Source organism: Nycticebus coucang, chromosome 19 (assembly GCF_027406575.1).
Source record: "Nycticebus coucang isolate mNycCou1 chromosome 19, mNycCou1.pri, whole genome shotgun sequence".
In the NCBI taxonomy this organism is placed as follows: domain Eukaryota; kingdom Metazoa; phylum Chordata; class Mammalia; order Primates; family Lorisidae; genus Nycticebus; species Nycticebus coucang.
In genome coordinates this window covers 12542237-12564455 of record NC_069798.1, presented here as the reverse complement: position 1 = coordinate 12564455, position 22219 = coordinate 12542237, and the positions used below count along the sequence as shown (strand labels likewise).

The 22219-nt window shown below is 40.2% G+C and overlaps 1 protein-coding gene across 6 annotated transcripts in view; it reads left to right on the top strand.

Annotated features, from left to right (window-relative positions):
* Positions 1-22219, top strand: part of USP14 (ubiquitin specific peptidase 14) — a 65057-nt gene that overhangs the window by 16917 nt on the left and 25921 nt on the right. For 2 of the 6 annotated variants that reach the window (XM_053571393.1, XM_053571395.1), the window contains exons 4-6: positions 4168-4191; positions 20381-20485; positions 21963-22066. In XM_053571393.1, the coding sequence (XP_053427368.1) occupies positions 4168-4191; positions 20381-20485; positions 21963-22066 (233 nt within the window). Of the gene's footprint in view, positions 1-1443; positions 1533-4167; positions 4192-18184; positions 18227-20380; positions 20486-21962; positions 22067-22219 lie in introns of those variants that run through there. The other 4 variants (XM_053571394.1, XM_053571392.1, XM_053571397.1 and 1 more) reach the window with 3 other exon arrangements.

Genomic DNA, 22219 nt, shown 5'->3' with positions numbered 1-22219 from the left:
TTATGACTTCTAGTTTTCTTAAGCTTTATTGAAGTATAATTGATAAACAAATGACTTATAAGGTTTTTTTTTTTTTTGGTTTTTGGCCGGGGCTAGGTTTGAACCCGCCACCTCCAGCATATGGGACCGGCGCCCTACTCCTTGAGCCACAGGCGCCACCCGACTTATAAGGTTTTTTTAATGTGATATCTTTTCCTAGTTCACTAAGCCTTAAAATTATGAAAGGTTGTTGATTTTTTTTTTTTTTTTTTTTTTTTGGTGTGTGTGTGGTTTTTGGCCGGGGCTGGGTTTGAATCTGCCACCTCCAGCACATGGGACCGGCGCCCCATTCCTTTGAGTGGTGCCGCCTAGGTTGTTGAATTTCTAAGTGCTTTTTGTTTTTTTCTGTTTCTACTTGTTAAAATGATCACTTTTTTTTTTTTTTATACTGTGGTTCGTCTCACTGGTTTTAAAGTCTTTTATTTTATTTTTATTTTTTGGAGGCAAAGTCTCATTCTGTTGCCCAGACTACAGTATGGTAGCCTGATCATAGTTCACTGTGATTTGAACCTTGAATTGCTGGGCTCAAGCAATCTTTTCATCTCAGCTTCCTGAGAAGCTGAGACTACAGGCATGCACCACCATGCCCAGCAAGTTTTTTTTTTTTGATACAGTCTTATTATGTCACCCTCCGTAGAGTGCTGTGGCATCATATCTCACAGCAACCTCAAACTCTAGGGCTTAACTGATTCTCTTGCCTCAGCCTCCCACGTAGCTAGGACTATAGGCACCTACTGCAACTCTCAGCTATTTTTTTTCTTTTTTTGAGACAGTCTCACTACTGTTGGTAGAGTGCTGAACTCTTGGGCTTAAGTGATTCTCTTGCCTCAGCCACCCAAGTAGCTGTGACTACAGGCGCCTGCCACAACGCCTGGCTATTTTTGGTTGCAGTTGTTATTGTTGTTTAGCTGGCCTGGGTGAGGCTCAAACCCGCCAGACTCAGTGTATGTGGCTGGCGCCCTACTCACTGAGCTATGGGCGCTGAGCCTATTTTTGTTGTTGTTGTTGCAGTTGTCATTGTTGTTTAGCAGGCCCGGGCCGGGTTCAAACTCGCCTGCTTTGGTGTATGTGGCTGGCACCCTGACCACTGAGCTACAGGTGCTGGGCCATGCCCAGCGAATTTTTTTTTTTTTTTTAGAGACAGAGTCTTACTTTGTTACCCTGGGTAGAGTGCTGCGGCATCACAGCTCACAGCAACCTCCAGCTATTGGGCTTAGGTGATTCTCTTGGCTCAGCCTCCCGAGTAGCTGGGAGTACAGGCGCCTGCCACAATGCCTGGCTATTTTTTTGTTGCAGTTTGGGCTGGGACTGGGTTTGAACCCTCCACCCTCGGTATATGGGGCTGGTGCCCTACTCATTGAGCCACAGGTGCTGCCTCAAATTTTTTTTTAGGGATGGAATCTTGCTACGTTGCCCAGGCTGGTCTGGAACCTGGAACTCCTGGCTTCAAGTGATCTCTTGCCTTGGCCTCCCAAAGTGCTGAAATTATATGGGTGAGCCACCATATAAATCCCTTTGTACTCTTAATAAGGCTTGAGCTATGAGCTAGCTGTGTAGGCACATGTTGTTTTATTGTGCATTGCTTTATTGTGCTTCACAGATTCTGCAGTTTTTACACATTGGTTAGTGGCAAGCCTGCTGCGAACAAGTCTATTGCTGCCATTTTCCAACAGCATGTGGCCACTTCACATTTCTTTGTGACATTTTGGTAATTCTTCAAATATTTCAGACCTTTTTATTATGTCTGCTGTGGTGGTCTGTGATCAGAGACTTGATGTTACTATTGGTTTTGGGGCACTATGAATCATCTCCATATACAATGACCAACTAAATAAATGTCCATGTGTTCTGACTGCTCCATTTACTGCCTGTTCCCCTATTCTGTCTCTCTCATCAGGCCTCTGTATTTCCTGAGACAGGACAGTACTGGAATTAGGCCAGTTAATACCTCTGCAGTGATCTCTAATGTTAAGCGAAAGGATTTGCATTTTTCTCACTTTCAATCAAAAGTTAGAAATGATTAAGCTTAGTGAGGAAGGCATGTTGAAAGCTGAGATAGGTCAAAAGCTAGAACACTTGTGTTAATCAGTTAGCCAAGTTGTGAGGATAAAGAAAAAGTTCTTGAAAAGAAATTAAAAGTTCTATTCCAGTGATAAAGGAAAACAGCCTTATCGTTGATATGGAGGGAGTTTGAGTTGCCTGGACAGATCTAACCAGATAGAGCATTCCCTTCAGCCAAAGTCTACTCCAATCCAGAGCAAGCCCCTAACTAATGCCCTTCCATTCTGTGAAGGCCAAGAGAAGTGAGGAGGCTAGCAAGGTTGGTTGTTCAGTTTTAAGGAAAAAAACCATGTCCATAACATGAAAGTGTAGGGTGAAGTGGCAAGTGTTGATCTAGAAGCCACAGCCAGTTACGTGGAAACTCTAGCTAAGATCATTGATGAAGATGGCCACGCTTATTTGTAATGCAAACAAAAGTCATATATAGGAAGAATATGCCAACTAGGACTTTCATAGCTAGAGAGAAGTCAGTGGCTCGCTTCAAAGGACAGACCGGCTCTCGTACAGCTGGTGACTTTAAGTTGAACTCAGTGCTCAGTTACCATTCTGAAAATCCTAGGGTCGTTAAGAATGATGCTGTAGATCAGGCGTCCTCAAACTACGGCCCGTGGGCCACACATGAAGCGGTGTGAATTGTACTTGTTCCCGTTTTGTTTTTTTTTACTTCAAAATAAGATATGTGCAGTGTGCATAGGAATTTGTTCATATATATATTTTTTAAACTATAGTCTGGCCTTCCAACGGTCTGAGGGACAGTGAATTGGCCCCCTGTTTAAAAAGTTTGAGGACGCCTGCTATAGGTACTCTGCCTGTACTCTATAAATGGAATAAGAAAGCCTAGGTGACAGCATATCTCTTTACAGCATGGTTCACTGAATATTTAAGCCCATTGCTCAGGAGAAAAGATTCTTTTCAAAATGTTACTATTTGTGGACAACACACCTGGTCACCCAAGATGCAGCATAGAGATAAGCAAGATAAATGTTGTTTTTATGCCTGCTGACATAGCCTCCATTCCGTAGCCTATGGATCAAGGAGTAATTTCAGTTCTCAAGTCCTGCTATTTCAGAGATGCATTTTGTCAGGTTATAGCAGCCATAGATAGTGTTTCATCAATGAATTGGACAAAGTAAACCAAGATTCACCAGAAACAATTGACCATTCTAGATGCCATTGAGAACATTCATAGCAGAAGATCAAAATTATCAACAGGAGTTTAGAAGAAACTGATGCCAGCCCTTGTGGATGACTTTGAGAGGATCAAGACTTGAAGCAACTGCAGATATGTCACGACTAGAATTAGAAGTGGAGCCTGAACATAGGACTGAAATGGTGCAGTCTCATCATAAAACTTGAACAGATGAGGAGTGTCTGCTTATAGATGAGCAAAGAAAGTGGTTTGAGGTGGACTGTACTCCTGTTGAAGGTGCTGTGAGCATTGTTGAAATGTCAACAAAGGACTTAGAATATTACATAAACTTAGTTGATAAAGCAGCATGTGGCAGATTTGAGAGAATTGACTCCAATTTTGAAAGAAGTTCTGTGGATAAAATGCTGTCAAACAGCATTGTGTGCTACAGATTTAATCTCTTATAAAAGAAGAGTCAAACAATTTGGCCAGTTTCATTGTTGTCTTATTTCAAGAAATAGCCACAGCCACACTAACCATCAGCAAATACCACCCTGATGAGTCAGCAGCCATCAACATTGAGGAAAGATGAAAAATTGCTGAAGGCTCAGAGGATCGTTAGTCTATTTGAACAATAAAGTTATTTTTTCACTGAGGTATATACCCTGTTTCCCCGAAAATAAGACAGTGTCTTATTTTAAGGTGTGCTCCCAAAGATGCGCTAGGTCTTATTTTCAGGGGACGTCTTATCTTTCCTGTAAGTAGGTCTTATTTTCAGAGGATGTCTTATTTTCGAGGAAACAGGGTAGATTGCTTTCTTTGATGTAATGCTGTTGCACAGGTGACTACAGTATTAGTATAAACATAACTTTGTACTGGGAAACCAAGAAATTTGTGTGACTCACTTTATTTGTGATATTTGCTTTCTTTTGGCCTAGAACCAAACCTGCAACATTTCCAAGGTATGCCTATATTTTAGTCTTCATAATATTGTTTTGTTGGGAAGAAGTTAATTTTGTTGAAGATTAATTTATTAGTGTATTAAAGGGCTTTTTACTATGTGTGTTTTATCTAATCTTCACCTATGTCATGTTTAGAAGAGTTTTTTTCTGTTCTTGTTTTCTTTTTTTGTGAGACCAGAGTCTTGCTCTGTCACCCCATCTAGAGTGCAGTAAGTTCATCATAATTTAGGGCAACCTCAAACTCCTGGGCTCAAGTGATCCCCTTTCCTCAGCCTCCTGAGTAGCTGGGACTATAGGCCTGTGCCACCACCACTGGCTAATTTTTTTCTATTTTTGTTAGAGCCTGGGTTTCGCTGTTCAGGTTAGTCTTCAATGATTGAGCTTGACCTCAAGTGATGCATCTTAGCCTCCTAGAGTGCTAAGATTTTTTTTTTTTTTTTATTAAATCATAACTGTATACATTGATATGATCATGGGGTATCATACACTCGCTTCATAAACCATTTGACACATTTTTATCACAGTGGTTAACATAGCCTTTCCGGCGTTATCTCAGTTACTGTGCCAAAACATTTACATTCTACCTTTACCAAGTGAGTGCTAAGATTATACGTGTGTTTCTTCTGCTTTTAAAAATGTTACAAGTTTTACCTTTTATATTTAATCATACCATCCTTTTTTTTTTTTAAATTAAATCATAACTATGTACACTAATACAATCATGGGCACCACACACTGGTTTTATAGACCATTTGACGTATTTTCATCACACTGGTTAACATAGCCTTCCTGGCATTTTCTTAGTTATGGTGTTAAGACATTTTACATTCTACATTTAGTAAGTTTCACATGTACCCTTGTAAGATGCACTGTGGGTGTAGTCCCACCAATTACCCTATCTCTGCCCATCCTCCCCCTCCCTTTTCCCTTTCCCCATATTCTTAGGTTATATTTGGGTTATAGCTTTCATATGAAAGATATCAATTAGTTTCATGGTAGGGCTGAGTACATTGGATACTTTTTCTTCCATTCTTGAGATACTTTACTAAGAAGAATATGTTCCAGCTCCATCCATGTAAACATGAAAGAGGTAAAGTCTCCATCTTTCTTTAAGGCTGCATAATATTCCATGGTGTACATATACCATAATTTATTAATCCATTTGTGGGTTGATAGGCACTTGGGCTTCTTCCATGACAGCAATCATGAATTGGGCTGCAATAAACATTCTGGTACAAATATCTTTGTTATAATGTGATTTTTGGTCTTCTGGGTATATGCCTAGTAGAGGAACTGTAGGACTGAATGGCAGATCTATTTTTAGATCTCTAAGTGTTCTCCAGACATCTTTCCAAAAGGAATATATTAATTTGCATTCCCACCAGCAGTGTAGAAGTGTTCCCTTTTCTCCACATCCACACCAACATCTCTGGTCTTGGGATTTTGTGATACGGGCTAATCTTACTGGAGTTAGATGATATTTCAAAATAGTTTTAATTTGCATTTCTCTGATGATTAACAATGATGAGCATTTTTTCATATGTCTGTAGGCCGTGTGCCTGTCTTCTTAGAGAAGTTTCTCTTCGAGTCCTTTGCCCAGCCTGGGTTGGGATCACTTGTTCTTTTCTTGCTAATATGTTTGAGTTCTCTGTGGATTCTGGTCATTAAACCTTTGTCAGAGACATAAGCTGCAAATATCTTCTCCCATTCTGAGGGCTGTATGCTTGCTTTACTTACTGTGTTCTTGGCTGTGCAGAAGCTTTTTAGTTTGATCAGGTCCCAGTAGTGTATTTTTTTTTTTCTTTTTTTTTGTTGAGACAGGGTCCCACCCTATGCCCCTGAGCAGAGTGCAGTGGGCGTGGTAGCTCACCACAACCTCAGACTCGGGCTGCGGGCACCCCTCTGCCTCAGCCTCCGGAAGCCGCTGCGATTACAGGCTTTTTCCATTTTTTTCACGAGTCGGGGTCTCACTGTTGCTCAGGCGAGTCACGAACTCCTGAGCTCAAGCGATTCTCCCTTCTCAGCCTCCCACAGTGCTGGGATTACAGGCGTGAGCCACCGCGCCCGGCCCAGTAGTGTATTTTTGAAGCTGCTTCAATTGCCCGGGGGGTCCTCCTCATAAAATATTCGCCCAGGCCGATTTCTTCAAGAGTTTTCCCTGCACTTTCTTCAAGTATTTTTATAGTTTCATGTCTTAAGTTTAAATCTTTAATCCAGTGAGAGTCTATCTTAGTTAATAGTGAAAGGTGTGGGTCCAGTTTCAGTCTTTTACAGGTCGCCAGGCAGTTTACCCAGCACCATTTGTTAAATAGGGAATCTTTTCCCCACTGAATGTGTTTAATTGGCTTGTCAAAGATCAAATAACGGTAAGTAGCTGGGTTCATCTCTTGGTTCTCTATTCTGTTCCATACATCTGCCTCTCTGTTTTTGTGCAAGTACCATGCTGTTTTGAACACTATCGATTTATAGTATAGTCCGAGGTCTGGTAGCGTGATTCCTCCTGCTTTGTTTTTATTTCTGAGTAATGTCTTGGCTACTCTAGGTTTTTTCTGATTCTATATAAAATGAAGTATTATTTTTTTGAGATCTTTAAAGTGTGACAGTGGTGCTTTAATAGGGATTGCATTAAAATTGTATATTGCTTTGGGTAGTATGGACATTTTAACAATGTTGATTCTTCCCAGCCACGAGCATGATATGTTTTTCCTTTTTTTTTTTTTTTTGCAGTTTTTGGCTGAGGCTGGGTTTAAACCCGCCACCTCCAGCATATGGGCCTGGTGCCCTACCACTTTGAGCCGGAGGTGCTGCCCTCATAGTTCTCTTTATAGAGATCTTTCACGTCCTTTGTTAGATAAACTCCCAAATATTTCATCTTCTTTGGCACTACTGTGAATGGAATAGAGTACTTGACTGTTTTTTCAGCTTGACTATTGTTAGTATGAAGGCTACCAATTTATGAATGTTGATTTTGTAATCTGGGACGCTGCTGTATTCCTTGATCACTTCTAAGCGTTTTGTAGTAGAATCCCTGGTGTTTTCCAGATATACAGTCATATCATCTGTGAAGAGTGAAAGTTTGATCTCTTCTGACCCTATATGGATACCCTTGATGGCCTTTTCTTCCCTAATTGCGATGGCTAAAACTTCCATTACAATGTTAAAGAGCAATGGAGACAATGGGCAACCTTGCCTGGTTTCTGTTCTGAGTGGAAATGATTTCAGTTTAACTCCTTTCAGTACAATATTGGCTGTGGGTTTGCTGTAGATGGCTTCTATCAGTTTAAGAAATGTCCCTTTTATACCAGTTTTCTTAAGTGTTCTGATATTATCAAAAGCTTTTTCTGCATCGATTGAGATAATCAAATGGTCTTTGTTTTTTAATTTATGTGGTGAATTATATTTATAGATTTACATATATTGAACCAGCCTTGAGAACCTGGGATAGAACCCACTTGGTCATGATGTATAATTTGTTTGATACGTTGCTGGATTCTGTTTGTTAGGATCTTGTTGAATGTTTTTGCACCAATATTCATTAGGGATATTGGTCTATAATTATCTTTTATTGTTGGGTCTTTTTCTGGTTTGGGGATCAAGGTGATGTTTGCTTCATAGAACGTGTTGGGTAGTATTCATTCTTTTTCTAGATTTTGGAAAAGGTTGAGTAATATAGGTACTAGTTCCTCTTTAAAGGTTTGGTAGAATTCTGATGTGAAGCCATCTGGTCCCGGGCTTTTCTTTTTAGGGAGATTTTGTATAGTTGATGGTGTTTCAGAAGTTGATATAGGCCTGTTCAACATTTCCACTTGATTCTGGCTAAGTCTTGGAAGGTGACATGCTTCCAAGTATTGGTCAGTTTCCTTCAGATTTTCATATTTCTGAGAATAAAGTTTCTTGTAATATTCATTAAGGATTTTTTGAATTTCTGAGGCGTCTTGTTATTTTGTCTTTGTCATTTCTGAATGATGAAATTAGAGATTTTACTCTCCTTTTCCTGGTTAGGTTAGCCAAAGATTTATCTATTTTATTGACCTTTTCAAAAAACCAGGTTTTTGATTTATTGATCTGTTGTATAATCCTTTTGTTTTCAATTTCATTTAATTCTGCTCTAATTTCGGTTATTTCTTTTCTTCTACTGGGTTTGGGGTTGGAATGTTCTTCCTTTTCCAGTTGCTTGAGATGTCCTGTTAAGTTGTTAACTTCCTCTCTTTCCGTTCTCTTGAGGAAGGCTTGCAGTGCTATAAATTTCCCTCTTAGGACTGCCTTTGCGGTATACCAGAGGTTCTGATAATTCGTGTCTTCATTGTTGTTTTGTTCCAAAAATTTGGCAGTTTCGTTCTTAATCTCATCTCTGACCTAGCTATCATTCACCATAAAGTTATTTAACTTCCATGTTTTTGTATGAGTATGCAGATTCCTGTTGTTACTGAGTTCAACTTGTGTTCCATGGTGGTCCGAGAAGATGCAAGGAATAATTTCTATTCCTTTACATTTACTGAGGTTAGACTTCTGACCTAAGATTTGATTGATTTTGGAGTATGTTCCATGGGATGATGAGAAGTATGTGTATTCAGTTTTGTTGGGATGAAATGTTCTGTAGATGTCTGCTAAATCCAAATGCTGGATGGTTAGGTTTAAATCTAAAATTTCTTTGCTCAGCTTCTTATTGGAGGATCAATCCAACACTGCCAAAGGAGTGTTGAAATCTCCAACTATTATGGAGCTGGAGGAAATCAAGTTGCTCATGTCTGTTAGAGTTTCTCTTATAAATTAAGGCTCATTCTGGTTGGGTGCATAAATATTAATAATTGAAATCTCATCATATTGAGAATTAGCCTTAACAAATGTGATGTGACCATTATCCATCCTTCCTTTTGTTGGTTTAAAGCCTATTGTATCTGCAAATAGAATTGCAACACCTGCTTTTTTCTGATTTCCATTTGCCTGAAATATAGACGACCATCCCTTCACCCTTAGCCTATATTTATCTTTTAAGGTAAGATGAGATTCTTGTATGCAGCAGATATCTGGCCTGAGTTTTTGTATCCAGTCAGCCAACCTGTCCCTCTTTAGAGGACAATTTAAGCCATTCAGATTAATGGAGAACATTGATAAGCCTGGTAGAATTTGGGTATCGAGTTTTTCAAAAGTCCAGTGGACATTTTAATCCTTTCCCCACTGTGGAAGTTGGAGCGTGTTTACTTTTGTGGTGGAAGATTGCGCTGGTCATTATAGAGGATAGGTCTGAGAATATCCTGAAGAGCTGGTTTAGTTATGGCAAATTTTTTCAACATGTGAATGTCATTAAAGTATTTCATTTCTCCATCATAAATGAAACTCAGTTTTGCTATATACAGGATCCGGGGTTGAAAGTTATTCTGTTTTAGGAGATTAAAAGTAGATGACCATCCTCTTCTGGCTTGAAAGGTTTCGGTAGAGAGATCTGCAGCCATTCTAATATTTTTCCCTTTGTAGGTTATGGTTTTCTTACGATTGGCTGCTTTCAGAATTTTGTCCTTCATATTAACTTTAGTGAAGTTAATTATGGTGTGCCTGGGGGATGTCTTATTCGGGTTGAATCGTGCTGGGGTTCTGAAATTGTCTGCTATCTGAATTTCAGAATCTCTTGGCATGTCTGGAAAATTCTCTTTCATAATTTCATGAAGAAGAGCTTCTGTGCCTTGCGAAGCCACTTCATCTCTTTCAGGGATTGCTATAAGGCAAATATTTGTTTTCTTCGAATTAGCCCAGAGCTCTCTGAGAGAACGATCCGTTTTTGTTCTCCATTTCTCTTCCTCCTTGAGAGTTTGGGAATGTTCAAAGCTTTGTCTTCAATGTCAGAAATCCTTTCTTCTGCTCGCTCCACTCTGTTACTGAGGGATTGTTCTGTATTTTTCAGTTCTATGAGGGCTGCAAATTTTTGTCTCAATGTGTCAAAATCTTCGGTGATTTTGTCTTTAAATTCATTGAATTCTTGAAACAACTTTTGAAATGCTCCTGGAATTTCTAATTCCAACTTTTCCTACATTCTATTAATATTGTTTGTAATCCAAGATCTGATTTGATTTCTGACACATCTTGGCCATCTGTTTATGAATGGGATCTTCAGTTACATCTGCCATATCTTTCCTCGGGGGAGTTGATCTACTCTGGTTATTCACGTTACTGGAGTTTTTCTGCTGATTCTGCTCCATGATTATTTTACACCATTTGACTAGGTGTTCAGATAAAGAGAAGTTGGGTTGGGGGCTCCAGAAGTAGTGATTAACTAGCCCTTTGTCCAAAAGCTGGGACTGGTGTCCATAGCTTTTCCCCTGGAGCTTTGACAAGGACTCGTACAGTGCTACAGCCTGAGAAACTGGGGACCTGCTTGGTGTGGTGGGGATAAGTGGCTCTGTCTTGTTTTCAGCTGGTCTCTGTCCTACCCTAGTGAATCATTTACTCTGGGTCGAAGTCTCAGCTGTGGAGAAATACCAGCAATTAAGTCACCCTGCCTCCTACAGGCAACAATTAGAAAAGGAAAATCAAACCTTGCCACAACCACACACCCAGGATACCAAGTGGATAGTCCTTGGGTGATTGACGCAGTTCAAGAGGTTCAAATCAATTATCTCAGTCAGCACCTGTCTCAGGTGGGAGAGTTCAAAGGGTCTGACAACTAGATTGCAGGGGTCTGCTGGCAACTCAAGTATGACTCCCTCTGGTGTTCCGTGAGGTCAGGAGGCCCCACCCAGCAAACAGATTAGGCTGGGAAGGTTGATGCCTCCTTCCCCACCTTGCACCTCTGTCATACTGAGTCACTGATAACCCTGCAGGGCTGTGACCCAGTTCCCTCCAATGAGCAGATGCTCCAGGGGTTTGCACCTGCCTGAATCACAGGGAGATCTATGTCTCCTCAGCTAGGCCGCTGCTCTCTGCCACTTTCCGGCAGGGGGAGGGGAGGCCTGACAACCTCTGGTGCTTAATGGAGGCTGGTGCGATTCACTCAGTTCCAGTCCCACCCCTGATTGATGTTGCTGACAGACAGAACGACTTTGCAGATTTTGTTTCTGTCCTGGCTATATTCCCCTGGAGATCAGACACTGTTTGAGTTCACTGAAACTGCAATTCAGGCTTGGTCTCTGCCGCTGCCCAGTCTTGGCTACAGTTTGTATTGGGGCGGCAGGGGTTGCTGTCAGTTCCAGCCTCTGCCGCCCTCCTTTGTCTCAGCTATGATCCCCTGAGGGCCAGGTGTGTCTTAGGCTCAGTAAAGTGATCCTCTGGGTCAGCCCTGCCCTGAGAGTCTGTGGTCTCTGCGAGTGTGTGTATTCTAGTCCCTGTATTCTGCCCAGGCCAGTACTGCCTCAGGCAAACCCTTTTCTCACAGGGCCTGTGTTTCTGTCCCAGATCTGTTCTGCCAGTGTCTGCCACCAGAGAAGATGCCCAGCCTCCTGTTTGCCCAGAGAGACAGGGGATGTAACTCTGGAACATCCAGGGGTGAGCCCTATTGTTGCCCCTCAGGCTGCTGCTCTGCGCCTCGGGCTACTGCCGCTCCTGTATGGTACCCTTTCAGATGACTGTCCTCTCCTTAGTCCTGTGCCGCAGAATCAGCCCTGACCAGCAGCAGTCCATGCCCTGTCCACACCTCTCGAGAAAATACCCAAGAATCTGGACTCCTGAGGGACCAGGCCTCCAGACCTCAGAGTGAGAGTGGAGGGGAGTGCTGGCAGCTCAGAATTGTAGGTAGAGAATATATACAGTTATATACAGTTTTATGCCTGGCAGGAGAGCGCCATGGCACCCTAGTAGAGGAAGTAGGTCCAGTTTTTAGAGGGTCTCTCCCATGTGATAAAATGGGAGGACTTTTGAACTCTCCTCGCTTGTTTGTGTGGCGTTTGTGAGCTGTTCTCATGGGGAAGGGGACTCCCGTCTGCTTGATGATGGATTTCGTACCTTTTGTTTGTATCCTTGGGGTTGCAGTTCGCCTCAGCAGGGTTGATGTGCGTTCTTCAACCTTCCCTCTTGGCTTCGCTCTAATCCACCAGGTCACTTGCTAAACTTCTGTCCTTTAACTCTCCTTCTGGATAGGAGCCTCTGTGGAAAGCTGGCTTCAGTCATCCATCTTGTCTCCCCAGGTATGCTATCCTTTTTGAGGAAAATTTTTTGTGTTATAAAGTAATGGTTGAAGATTTTTTTCATGAATATTCAGTTGTGTGTGTACTGTTTTTGAAAAAACTATTATCCATTCTATCTCAGCGTCTTGTTGAAAGCAGCTGACTGTATACATGTGGGTCTAGTTTTGGATTCTCTTCCCTTATGTTAATTTGTATGTGTATCTTTACATCTATACCTATTCATACTGTTTTTTCATATTTTTTTATTTCATTGAGAGGGAGTCTTGCTGTGTTGCCCAGGCTGGCCTTGAACTCCTGGGTTCAAGTAATTTTCCTGCCTCAGCTTCCTTAGTAGCTGGGACTACAGGTGCATGCATCCTTCCCGGCTGCTCTCTATTTTGATGATTTAAACCTTGAAATCAGGGGCAGTGCCTGTGGCTCAGTGAGTAGGGTGCCAGCCCCATATACTGAGCGTGGCGGGTTCAAACCCGGCCCTGGTCGAACGCAACAAAAAAAAAAATAGCTGGGCGTTATAGCGGGCCCCTGTAGTCCCAGCTACTTGGGAGGCTGAGGCAAGAGAATTGCCTAAGCCCAAGAGTTGGAGGTTGCTGTGAGCTGTGTTACACTGTGGCACTCTACCGAAGGCAATAAAGTGAGACTCTGTCTCTACCAAAAAATAACTGGATTGGTTGTTCTAGGTCCTTGGTATGTTTATTTCACATACTAGATTCAGCTTGTCATTTTCTTTTTCTTTTTGCAGTTTTTGGCCAGGGCTGGGTTTGAACCTGCCACTTCCTGCATATGGGAACAGTGCCTTACTCCTTTGAGCTACAGGTGCTGCCCAGCTTCTCATTTTCTTTTTCTTTGTTTTTTTGTAGAGACAGAGTTTCACTTTATGGCCCTAGGTAGAGTGCCAAGGTGTCACACAGCTCACAGCAACCTCCAACTCCTGGGCTTAAGCGATTCTCTTGCCTCAGCCTACCGAGTAGCTGGGACTAAGCTTCTCATTTTCTACAAAAGAGACTGCTGGGATTTTAATTGGCACTGTGTTGAATATATATGTCAATCTAGGTCAACTTCCTATTGTGTCTTTTAATCTACAGACGTGAGAAATTTTATAGTTACACCATAACAGTGTCCACTGTAGGATGTTAAACGTTTTGAAAGCTATACATATTATACTTTTTTTTTTTTTTTTTTGAGACACAGTCTCAAGCTGTTGCCTTGGGTAGAGTGGTGTTATAGCTCACAGCAACCTCCAACTCAGGATCAAGCTATCCTCTTGCCTCAGTTTTTCAATTTTTAGTAGAGATGGGGTTTTGCTTTTTTGCTCAGGCTGGTCTCGAACTCGTGAGCCCAAGCAATCCACCTGCCTCAGCCTCTCAGAGTGTTAGGATTTCAGGCGTGAGCCACCATGCTTGGCCATATATGATAGTTTTTAAAACTGTGCAAAATTTTTACAAATCCAGGGGCTACAAATAATATACATATATCATGTGGCGGCGAAGTCTGGGGTTTTACTGTACCTATCACCCAAATATTGTACATTTTACGCAGTAGGTAATTTTTTATCCCTCAACCCCCGTCCATCCTCCCGTCTTTTAGATTCTTCAGTGTCTGTTATTCTGCTCTGTATGGCCATGCATGCCCACTGTTTGGCTCTTGAGAACATGCGGTATTTGTTTTACTGTTTTCCAAGATCAGACGAGATCGGGCGTGTTCAGGGTGGTGTTGCCGTAGACTGTTTTACTGTTTTCAAGTTACTTCACTGAGGACAGTTGTCTGTAGTTTATCCAAGTTCCTGCTTAGGACATTATTTCATTCTTTTTTATGGCTGAGTAGTTTTCCATGAGGGTGTGTGTGTATGTACTATATAAGTGATATTTTTCAGATGTCATTTTCCAATTTGTATTAATAGAATTAATTTTTGAAGCAAGAAAAGAACAAGTGATCCCATCCCAGGCTGGGCAAGGGACTTCAAGAGAAACTTCTCTGAAGAAGACAGGCACATGGCCTACAGACATATGAAAAAATGCTCATTATCCTTAATCATCAGAGAAATGCAAATCAAAGCTACTTTGAGATATCATCTAACTCCAGTAAAATTAGTCCATATCACAAAATCCCAAGACCAGAGATGTTGGCGTGGATGTGGAGAAAAGGGAACACTTCTACACTGCTGGTGGGAATGCAAATTAATATATTCCTTTTGGAAAGATGTCTGGAGAACACTTAGAGATCTAAAAATAGATCTGCCATTCAGTCCTACAGTTCCTCTACTAGGCATATACCCAGAAGACCAAAAATCACATTATAACAAAGATATTTGTACCAGAATGTTTATTGCAGCCCAATTCATGATTGCTGTCATGGAAGAAGCCCAAGTGCCTATCAACCCACAAATGGATTAATAAATTATGGTATATGTACACCATGGAATATTATGCAGCCTTAAAGAAAGATGGAGACTTTACCTCTTTCATGTTTACATGGATGGAGCTGGAACATATTCTTCTTAGTAAAGTATCTCAAGAATGGAAGAAAAAGTATCCAATGTACTCAGCCCTACTATGAAACTAATTTATGGCTTTCATATGGAAGCTATAACCCAGTTATAATCTAAGAATATGGGGAATGGGGAGAAGGAGGGGGGAGGATGGACGGAGGGAGGGTGATTGGTGGGATTACACCTACGGTGCATCTTACAAGGGTACATGTGAAACTTAGTAAATGTAGAATATAAATGTCTTAACACAATAACTAAGAAAATGCCGGGAAGGCTATGTTAACCAGTGTGATGAAAATATGTCAAATGGTCTATAAAACCAGTGTATGGTGCCCCATGATCGCATTAATGTACAGAGCTATGATTTAATAAAAAAAAGAAATAAAAATATAATTATTTTTTGTGTGTTTACTTTGTATCCTGTGACTTTGCTGATGTCACCTTAATTTCTTTTATTTTCTTTCTTTCTTTTTTTTATAGAGACAGAGTTTCACTTTATCACCCACAATAGAGTGCCGTGGCGTGACACAGTTCACAGCAACCTCCAACTCCTGGGCTTAGGCGATTCCCTTGCCTCAGTCTCCCAAGTAGCTGGGACTACAGGTGCCTGCCACAACGCCCAGATATTTTTTTGATGTGGTTTGGCCGGGGCCAGGTTTGAACCCGCCACCTTCGGTGTATGGGGCCGGCGCCCTGCCCACTGAGCCACAGGCGCCGCCCGTCACATTAATTTCTTAGGATATTATAGGTGTACATGTCATCTGCAAATAAGGACAGTTTTATTTCTACCTTTGTGTTTGATTTCTCTTTTTTTTCCCATGGTTTATTTCACTGGTTAGGACTTTCAACACAATGGTGAGTAGGTGAGTAGGTTGATGGTGGTCATTGTTGCCTTTTGCCTGATCCTGAAGGTGACCGTAGGGATGAACCTTACAGTCATAGCTGGAGTCATCAGGATGAGGAAGTTCTGTTCTATTTGTAGTTTGCTGAGAGTTTTCATCATAAATGGGAGTTAAATGTTGTCAGATGCTTCTGTATGTTTTCAAGTGATCGTTTTTTCCTCTTCTTTAAACCATTTAATGTGGTAATACTGCAGTGACTGTTTTGAGTATTAAATGTATCTTATATTTTTGGGACAAACACTACTTGGTCATTATGTTGTATCCTTTCTTATGAGGTCTGACAATTATAAGTTCTTGAACTCATTCTAGAAAAAGTGCTGCGTACCTCATTGCTGTATCACTATGGTCACTTTCGTGCTACTCCCCTTGGGAAGCTATGCCCTGATGCAGTGCTTAGCTCACCCTTCAGAGCAGTTTTGGAACTCTTTCTGGAATGGCCATCAGATCTGTTAGCAGGCAGCACACAAAAGAAACTCACAACAATCATGAATGCACTCTGTAAGACAAGGGCACATTAACACACGGGCATGAGACAGTGATGATGAAACTTAGTTGCCTGTACAGTGCTACCAACACAACTGCAGGAGGCAAATTGGTGGACTTAATTGTTACTTAGTGTCTTTGAACTTAATGTCTTTGATAAATGCAGAACTATTCAGATGTCACACTCTCTTTTTTATCATTTTTGCTAACATGCATCTTTTGAGGAATTAGCTCATAAATTGAGTTGCTGTTGTTGATTATCATAGTATACTGTAATTATTTTTTAATCCTGGAATCTGTAGTGCTGTTTTCTTTGACCTTGGGATCGGTGCATTGTTATTTCACTCTCATTTTCTTCATTATTTAGCCAGAGGTTTATCAGTTTCATTGATTTTCCCCACCCCACACTAGCTTTTGCTTGTTTATTTAGTACCTTATTTTTCTTCTTTGCTTTATTTCTTCCTTTCCATTTTGGTTTTAGTTTTTACTTTTTCTAGCTTCTTAAGGTAGATACTTACCGAGTATATTAATTTTGAGCCTTTTTTGTTTTCACTTTATCTTCTTTGTCCATGTTTGAATTGTGTTTGGATTTTCCTACTGATTTGTTTTTGAGTGCTTAGCATACAATGGCATAAGCACTCAAAACTAGCATAAAAACTGGCATAAAAAACTAGCACAAACTAGTTTTTTCTCTAGTTTATCATTTTCAGTTTTGATTGTGGCAGTGTTTTATGGGAGTTTGTTAAGGTTTATGTAGCTGGCTCAGTGCCTGTAGCTCAACCAGCTAAGGCACCAGCCACATATACCAGAGCTGGCAGGTTTGAATCCAGCCCGGGCCTGTCAACAGTGACAACTACAACCGAAAAATAGCTGGGCGTTGTGGCGGGCACCTGTAGTCCCAGCTACTTAGGAGGGAGGCTGAGGCAAGAGAATCACTTAAGCCCAGGAACTGGAGGTTGCTGTGAGCTGTGAAGCCACTGCACTCTACCCAGCGTGGACAGCCTGAGGCTCTGTCTCAAAAAAAAAAAAAAAGGGTGGCGCCGGCCCCATATACTGAGGGTGGTGGGTTCAAAGCCGGCCCCGGCTGAATTGCAACCAAAAAAATAGCTGGGTGTTCTGGCGGGCGCCTGTAGTCCCAGCTACTCGGGAGGCTGAGGCAAGAGAATCACTTAAGCCCAGGAGTTGGAGGTTGCTGTGAGCTGTGATGCCACAGCACTCTACCCAGGGCCATAAAGTGAGACTCTGTCTCTACAAAAAAAAAAAAAAAGTTATGTAGCTAGTGACATCAGTCTACTTTATATTTTATGTCAACTTTAGTAAATCTTATACACCACTGCAAACATTTTTTGATTTACTTATTTTTATAATTGCTTTATTTATTTGTTTCTTAGGCATTTCTCTTGCCTTAGCCTCCTGAGTAGCTGGGACTACAGATGCCCACCACAATGCCTGGCTACTTAATTGTTTTATATTTTAAGATTAAAAAAAAAAATTTTTTTTTTTTTTTTTTTTTTTGAGACAGAGTCTCACTTTGTCGCCCTCAGTAGAGTGCTGTGGCTCCCGCCACAATGCCTGGCTGTTTTTAGAGAAGAGGTCTTGCCTCTGGCTCAATCAGGTCTCGAACTCCTGAGCTCATGAAATCCACCCACCTTGTCCTCCCCCAGTGCTAGGATTACAGGCATGAGCCATTGTGCCCTGCAAGATTTAAATTTTTACTCCTTAATTTATTTTGGTTATGGGGTGGCATGAAGCGGGGAATTGATAGTAATTTTTTTCCTAAATAATTGTATGGTTTTCCTTAATACAAGATCTCACAGTTAAGTTCACTAATTTATTCTAGAAAAAGTGCTGCATACCTCATTGCTGAATATTGCTATGGTCACCTTTAAAGTACTCCCCTGGGAAGCTATTCATGGATGCCAATGTCTAGTCCACCCTTCAAAGCAAATTTGGGACTCCTTTTCTGAATGACCATCAGAACCATTGTCTGACAATTAAGTTTGCAAATTTGCTACCATGCACTTATGTTGGAGCAGGGTGCAGACTACTTGGTAAGGTTTCATAGTCTTGGTATGTCTGTGTCTTGTAGTTATGTTTGTGTCAATCTGTGGTGGTGTCTTACTGAGAAGTATTCATTATTGTGTGTTGACGTGTGCCATGTGATGATAGCTGTGGTGGCCATTCCAAAAAAGGGTTCCAGAATTGCTCTGAAGTGTATTCTAGGTGCTGTCGGTGAAGAGCTTCCAAAGGGAAGTGCCTTGAAGGTGACTGTAGTGATATTTAGCAGGGAGGTAAGGACAAGTTTATGAACTTAATTGTCAGACCTTGTATTTTTCATTACATAATCTATTTTCTCATTAATTTTTAGCAGCATTGTTTTAGTCTCTTCATCTTTTCTGAAATTTCTCAATTATAGTCATGGTTATAAATCTGTTATATGAATGAATCATTTTGTAAGGTTTCATACAAGAATTTTGTTAAATGTATGTAATAACTCAGAATAATCTCTTTACAGTAATTTTTCCCATTTAGAAACCTGTCATGTCCTTTAATTTTAGGTGTTTTGTTGTTGTTTTAACATCTGTAAGTAAAGCTTTCTCATTTTCTTATTTCTTGTTATTTACTTTTAAGTATTTGCTGGTATTTCTTTTTTCTACTGTGTTTTCTAACTGGTTATTGCTAATAATAAATTCTTTAAATATTTGGTACTTGAGACAGTTGTCTTTGGAAAAAGATTCTTTAGTGATGGCTTACTACTGCTTTGCTATTATCTTATAAAATGTCTTTGTGAAAATAAAAGCTGCTAGATTGAAGTCATTAGATTTCAGCATGGTATTAAGGCTCAGAGTTTGTCGACCTTACTAATTTCCTAATTTTAGTCATCATCCCAACCCTTTTTTATCCCTTCTGGCTACCCTTTTTCCTCTCCTTTAATCTCCACTTCTGGCCCTCCCTTTTTCTTTCTCATGTGTTCATGTCTTCCCATTAACATTGAGTTGTGAATATGATCGTATTTGCAGATTGTGAGATTTAGGATGACAGTGACTTTCCTGTTCCGTTGTATGCAGTGTTTTACACGTGTATTGAATTTAAGTGTTTACTTAGGTTAATATATAGAATTATAAAATTTGATATTTTGAACGAATTGTTTTGATGTTTTACAACAACAGATTTTAGTGCTCTGAGAATATTTATATTCAAATGTGAACAATTGTTGTTACCAGTTAGGTATTCGCAGAAAGAATCTTATTAGTGGTTAGTTTATGTTAACTAAATAATTTACGAGGTTTGTACCTTGGTAAAAGGTGAGCTTTGTTTCTCATAAAAGGTAGCACAGCTCCGGCCAGAAGCCACATGCATATGCCTCAAAGAAGAGATGATAGGAAGTAGGATTTTATACTGATTGGGGTGGTCAGAGGTGCACATTCAACAAGGAATAGGAGGAGCCATGGCGGTTTATGAGGGGAAAAGTCACACACGTGTAATTGTGCTTTAGTTTTCCTATCCCATCATGGCTGGGGATTCAACTCTAATGTGTTTTTGGGGTCCCTTTGGATGAGGGAGGTCCATTCAGTTAGCAGAGGGGTTAGGATTTTTAGTTCATGTTTGTTATGGGGAGAAATGATGTCACTAAATGTTAATGATTATTTGAAAAATTCCTTCCCATCCAGTATTGCAAACATTTTCGGTTTTTGAAATGGTAATATTTATTTTTGACTCATTTTCATTCAAGTATAATTTATACAGAGTAAAATTCTCTTCCTTTTGGTGTACAGTTTGTTAAATGTGGGTAATTTTATAGAGTCTTGTAACCACTGCCACAGTCAAGATGTAGAAGTTTCATCAAATGTTTCCTGTGCTGCTTTGCAGGTGGGCAGGCCACCCCTGTCCTAAATCAGCCACTTAGTACTTTATTTTTAGTAGTATATTCAGTGGGTTTTAGTAGTATATTTAGTAGTAAAGCCTTCACTGCATTCTAATTTTAGAAGATGTCCATTACTAGGAATGAAACTCAAACCCATTTGAAGTTGTTCTCTCTTTGTACCACCAGCCTGAGGCAACCGCTGATAGATTTTCTGTAGACTTACCCTTTTGGGCAAACAGAATCATGTAATATGTGTTTTTTTTATATCTGGCTTCTTTCATTGGACATAAACAATATCAAGTTTTAAGAATATTCACGAAATTACTTTTTTTTAACACAGGGAATGACTGTACTAATGATGGGGTCAGCAGATGCTCTTCCTGAAGAACCCTTAGCTAAAACTGTCTTTGTAGAAGACATGACAGAAGAACAGTTGGCATCCGCTGTAAGACATACCAGTCCTATGGGTGATCACTACTTTTTCAAGGACAATTATTAATCTGTCTTGTAGAAAGTACCATCTAAATGTTTTTGAAGGTTTTTTTTTTTCTTTTTGAGACAGCGTCTCACTTTGTCGCCCAGGCTAGAGTGCCAGGGTGTCATCATAGCTCACAGCAACTTCAAACTCTTGGGCTCAAGTGATCCTTTTGCCTCAGCCTCCTGAGTAGCTGGTACTACAAGTGCCCACTGTAAAGACTAACTAGTTTTTCTATTTTTTTAAGTAGAGATGGAGGTCTCATTCTTGCTCAGGCTGGTCTCGAATTCCTGAGCTCAAGCAATCCACCTGCCTTGACCTGCCAGAGTGCTAGGATTTTACAGGCATGAGCCATTGCGCTGGGCTGTTTTTTGAAGGTTTCATTGTTATCAAAACCACAAGGAGGTTTGGTCCAGTGTCTGGCTGTGACTATAATTTTATAGATGAAGGTTGTTCTAACATGCACACACTGATATAAAGTCAGTTAATATCTCTAATAAATGTATGGTAGATAACTATTGTGTTTACTATTTTTGTGATAAAATAGGATCAAAGAGTAGTTTAAATGCTGGGATATTTAAATTCTTAAAAATCCTCTATGTTAAATACATACATTTTTTTCCCCCTGAATTTAAATGTAGAATTAGTTTATAAGCTGGCTAACGTGTTTCAAATGTTATATTTTTTAAATTTATTTTATTTTATTTCTTTTTTTTTGTTTGTTTTGAGACAGAGTCTCAAGTTGTCGCCCTTGGTAGAGTGCTGTGGCATCACAGGTCATAGCAACCTCAAACTCTTGGGCTTAAGTGATTCTCTTGCCTCAGCCTCCTGAGTAGCTGGGATTACAGGCGCCTGCCACAACGCCTGGCTATGTGTTTTTGATTTTTTAAAGTATTTCTATTTATTTTGCTTCCCTATTCTCATGGTAAGCCTACAAAAGAGGCAGGACTGATAGGATTGTTCTCTTATTATTTATTTTTTTTTTTTGAGACAGTCTTTGTCACCCTGACTAGTGTACAGTATCATGATAGCATTTCTCGTAGGTTGCTTATAGCAACCTCAAACTCCTGGGTTCAAGTGATCCTCCTACTTCAGCCTTCCAAGTAGCTGAGACTATAGGCGCCTGGCTAATGTTTTAATTTTTTGTGGAGGTGGGATCTTGCTACGTTGACCCGTGGTGGTCCTGAATCGGTCTTAATTTTTCTGCCTTCAAAATACTAGAATTACTACAGATGTGAGGCCACCATACCTGGCTTGTTTTTAAGAAGGGAAATAAAACACAGTATGATATAAGTAAGAATTTGCCAGCATGAGATAAGTAAGCATTTTCATTGGGGAAGGGGAAATAAAACATTACTTTGGGATGAAGATGGAATATAAATTGGTACTTGATCTAAAATATGAACTTTTTTTGTGATTTGTATATGCCATGTCCTTTCTTTGCCAGATGGAATTACCATGTGGATTGACAAACCTTGGTAACACTTGTTACATGAATGCTACAGTTCAATGTATTCGTTCTGTGCCTGAACTCAAAGATGCCCTTAAAAGGTAAGATAGAAATCTATTAAGTCTTCCTTGGATAAGGGAGATTCACATTTGAGTGAGTACTGTTCTTTTGTATTCTTTTTTGCATTTTTATTGAGATGTAATTCATTTATTATACAATTCACTGTTTTAAAATGTTTAATGGTTTTTTATAAT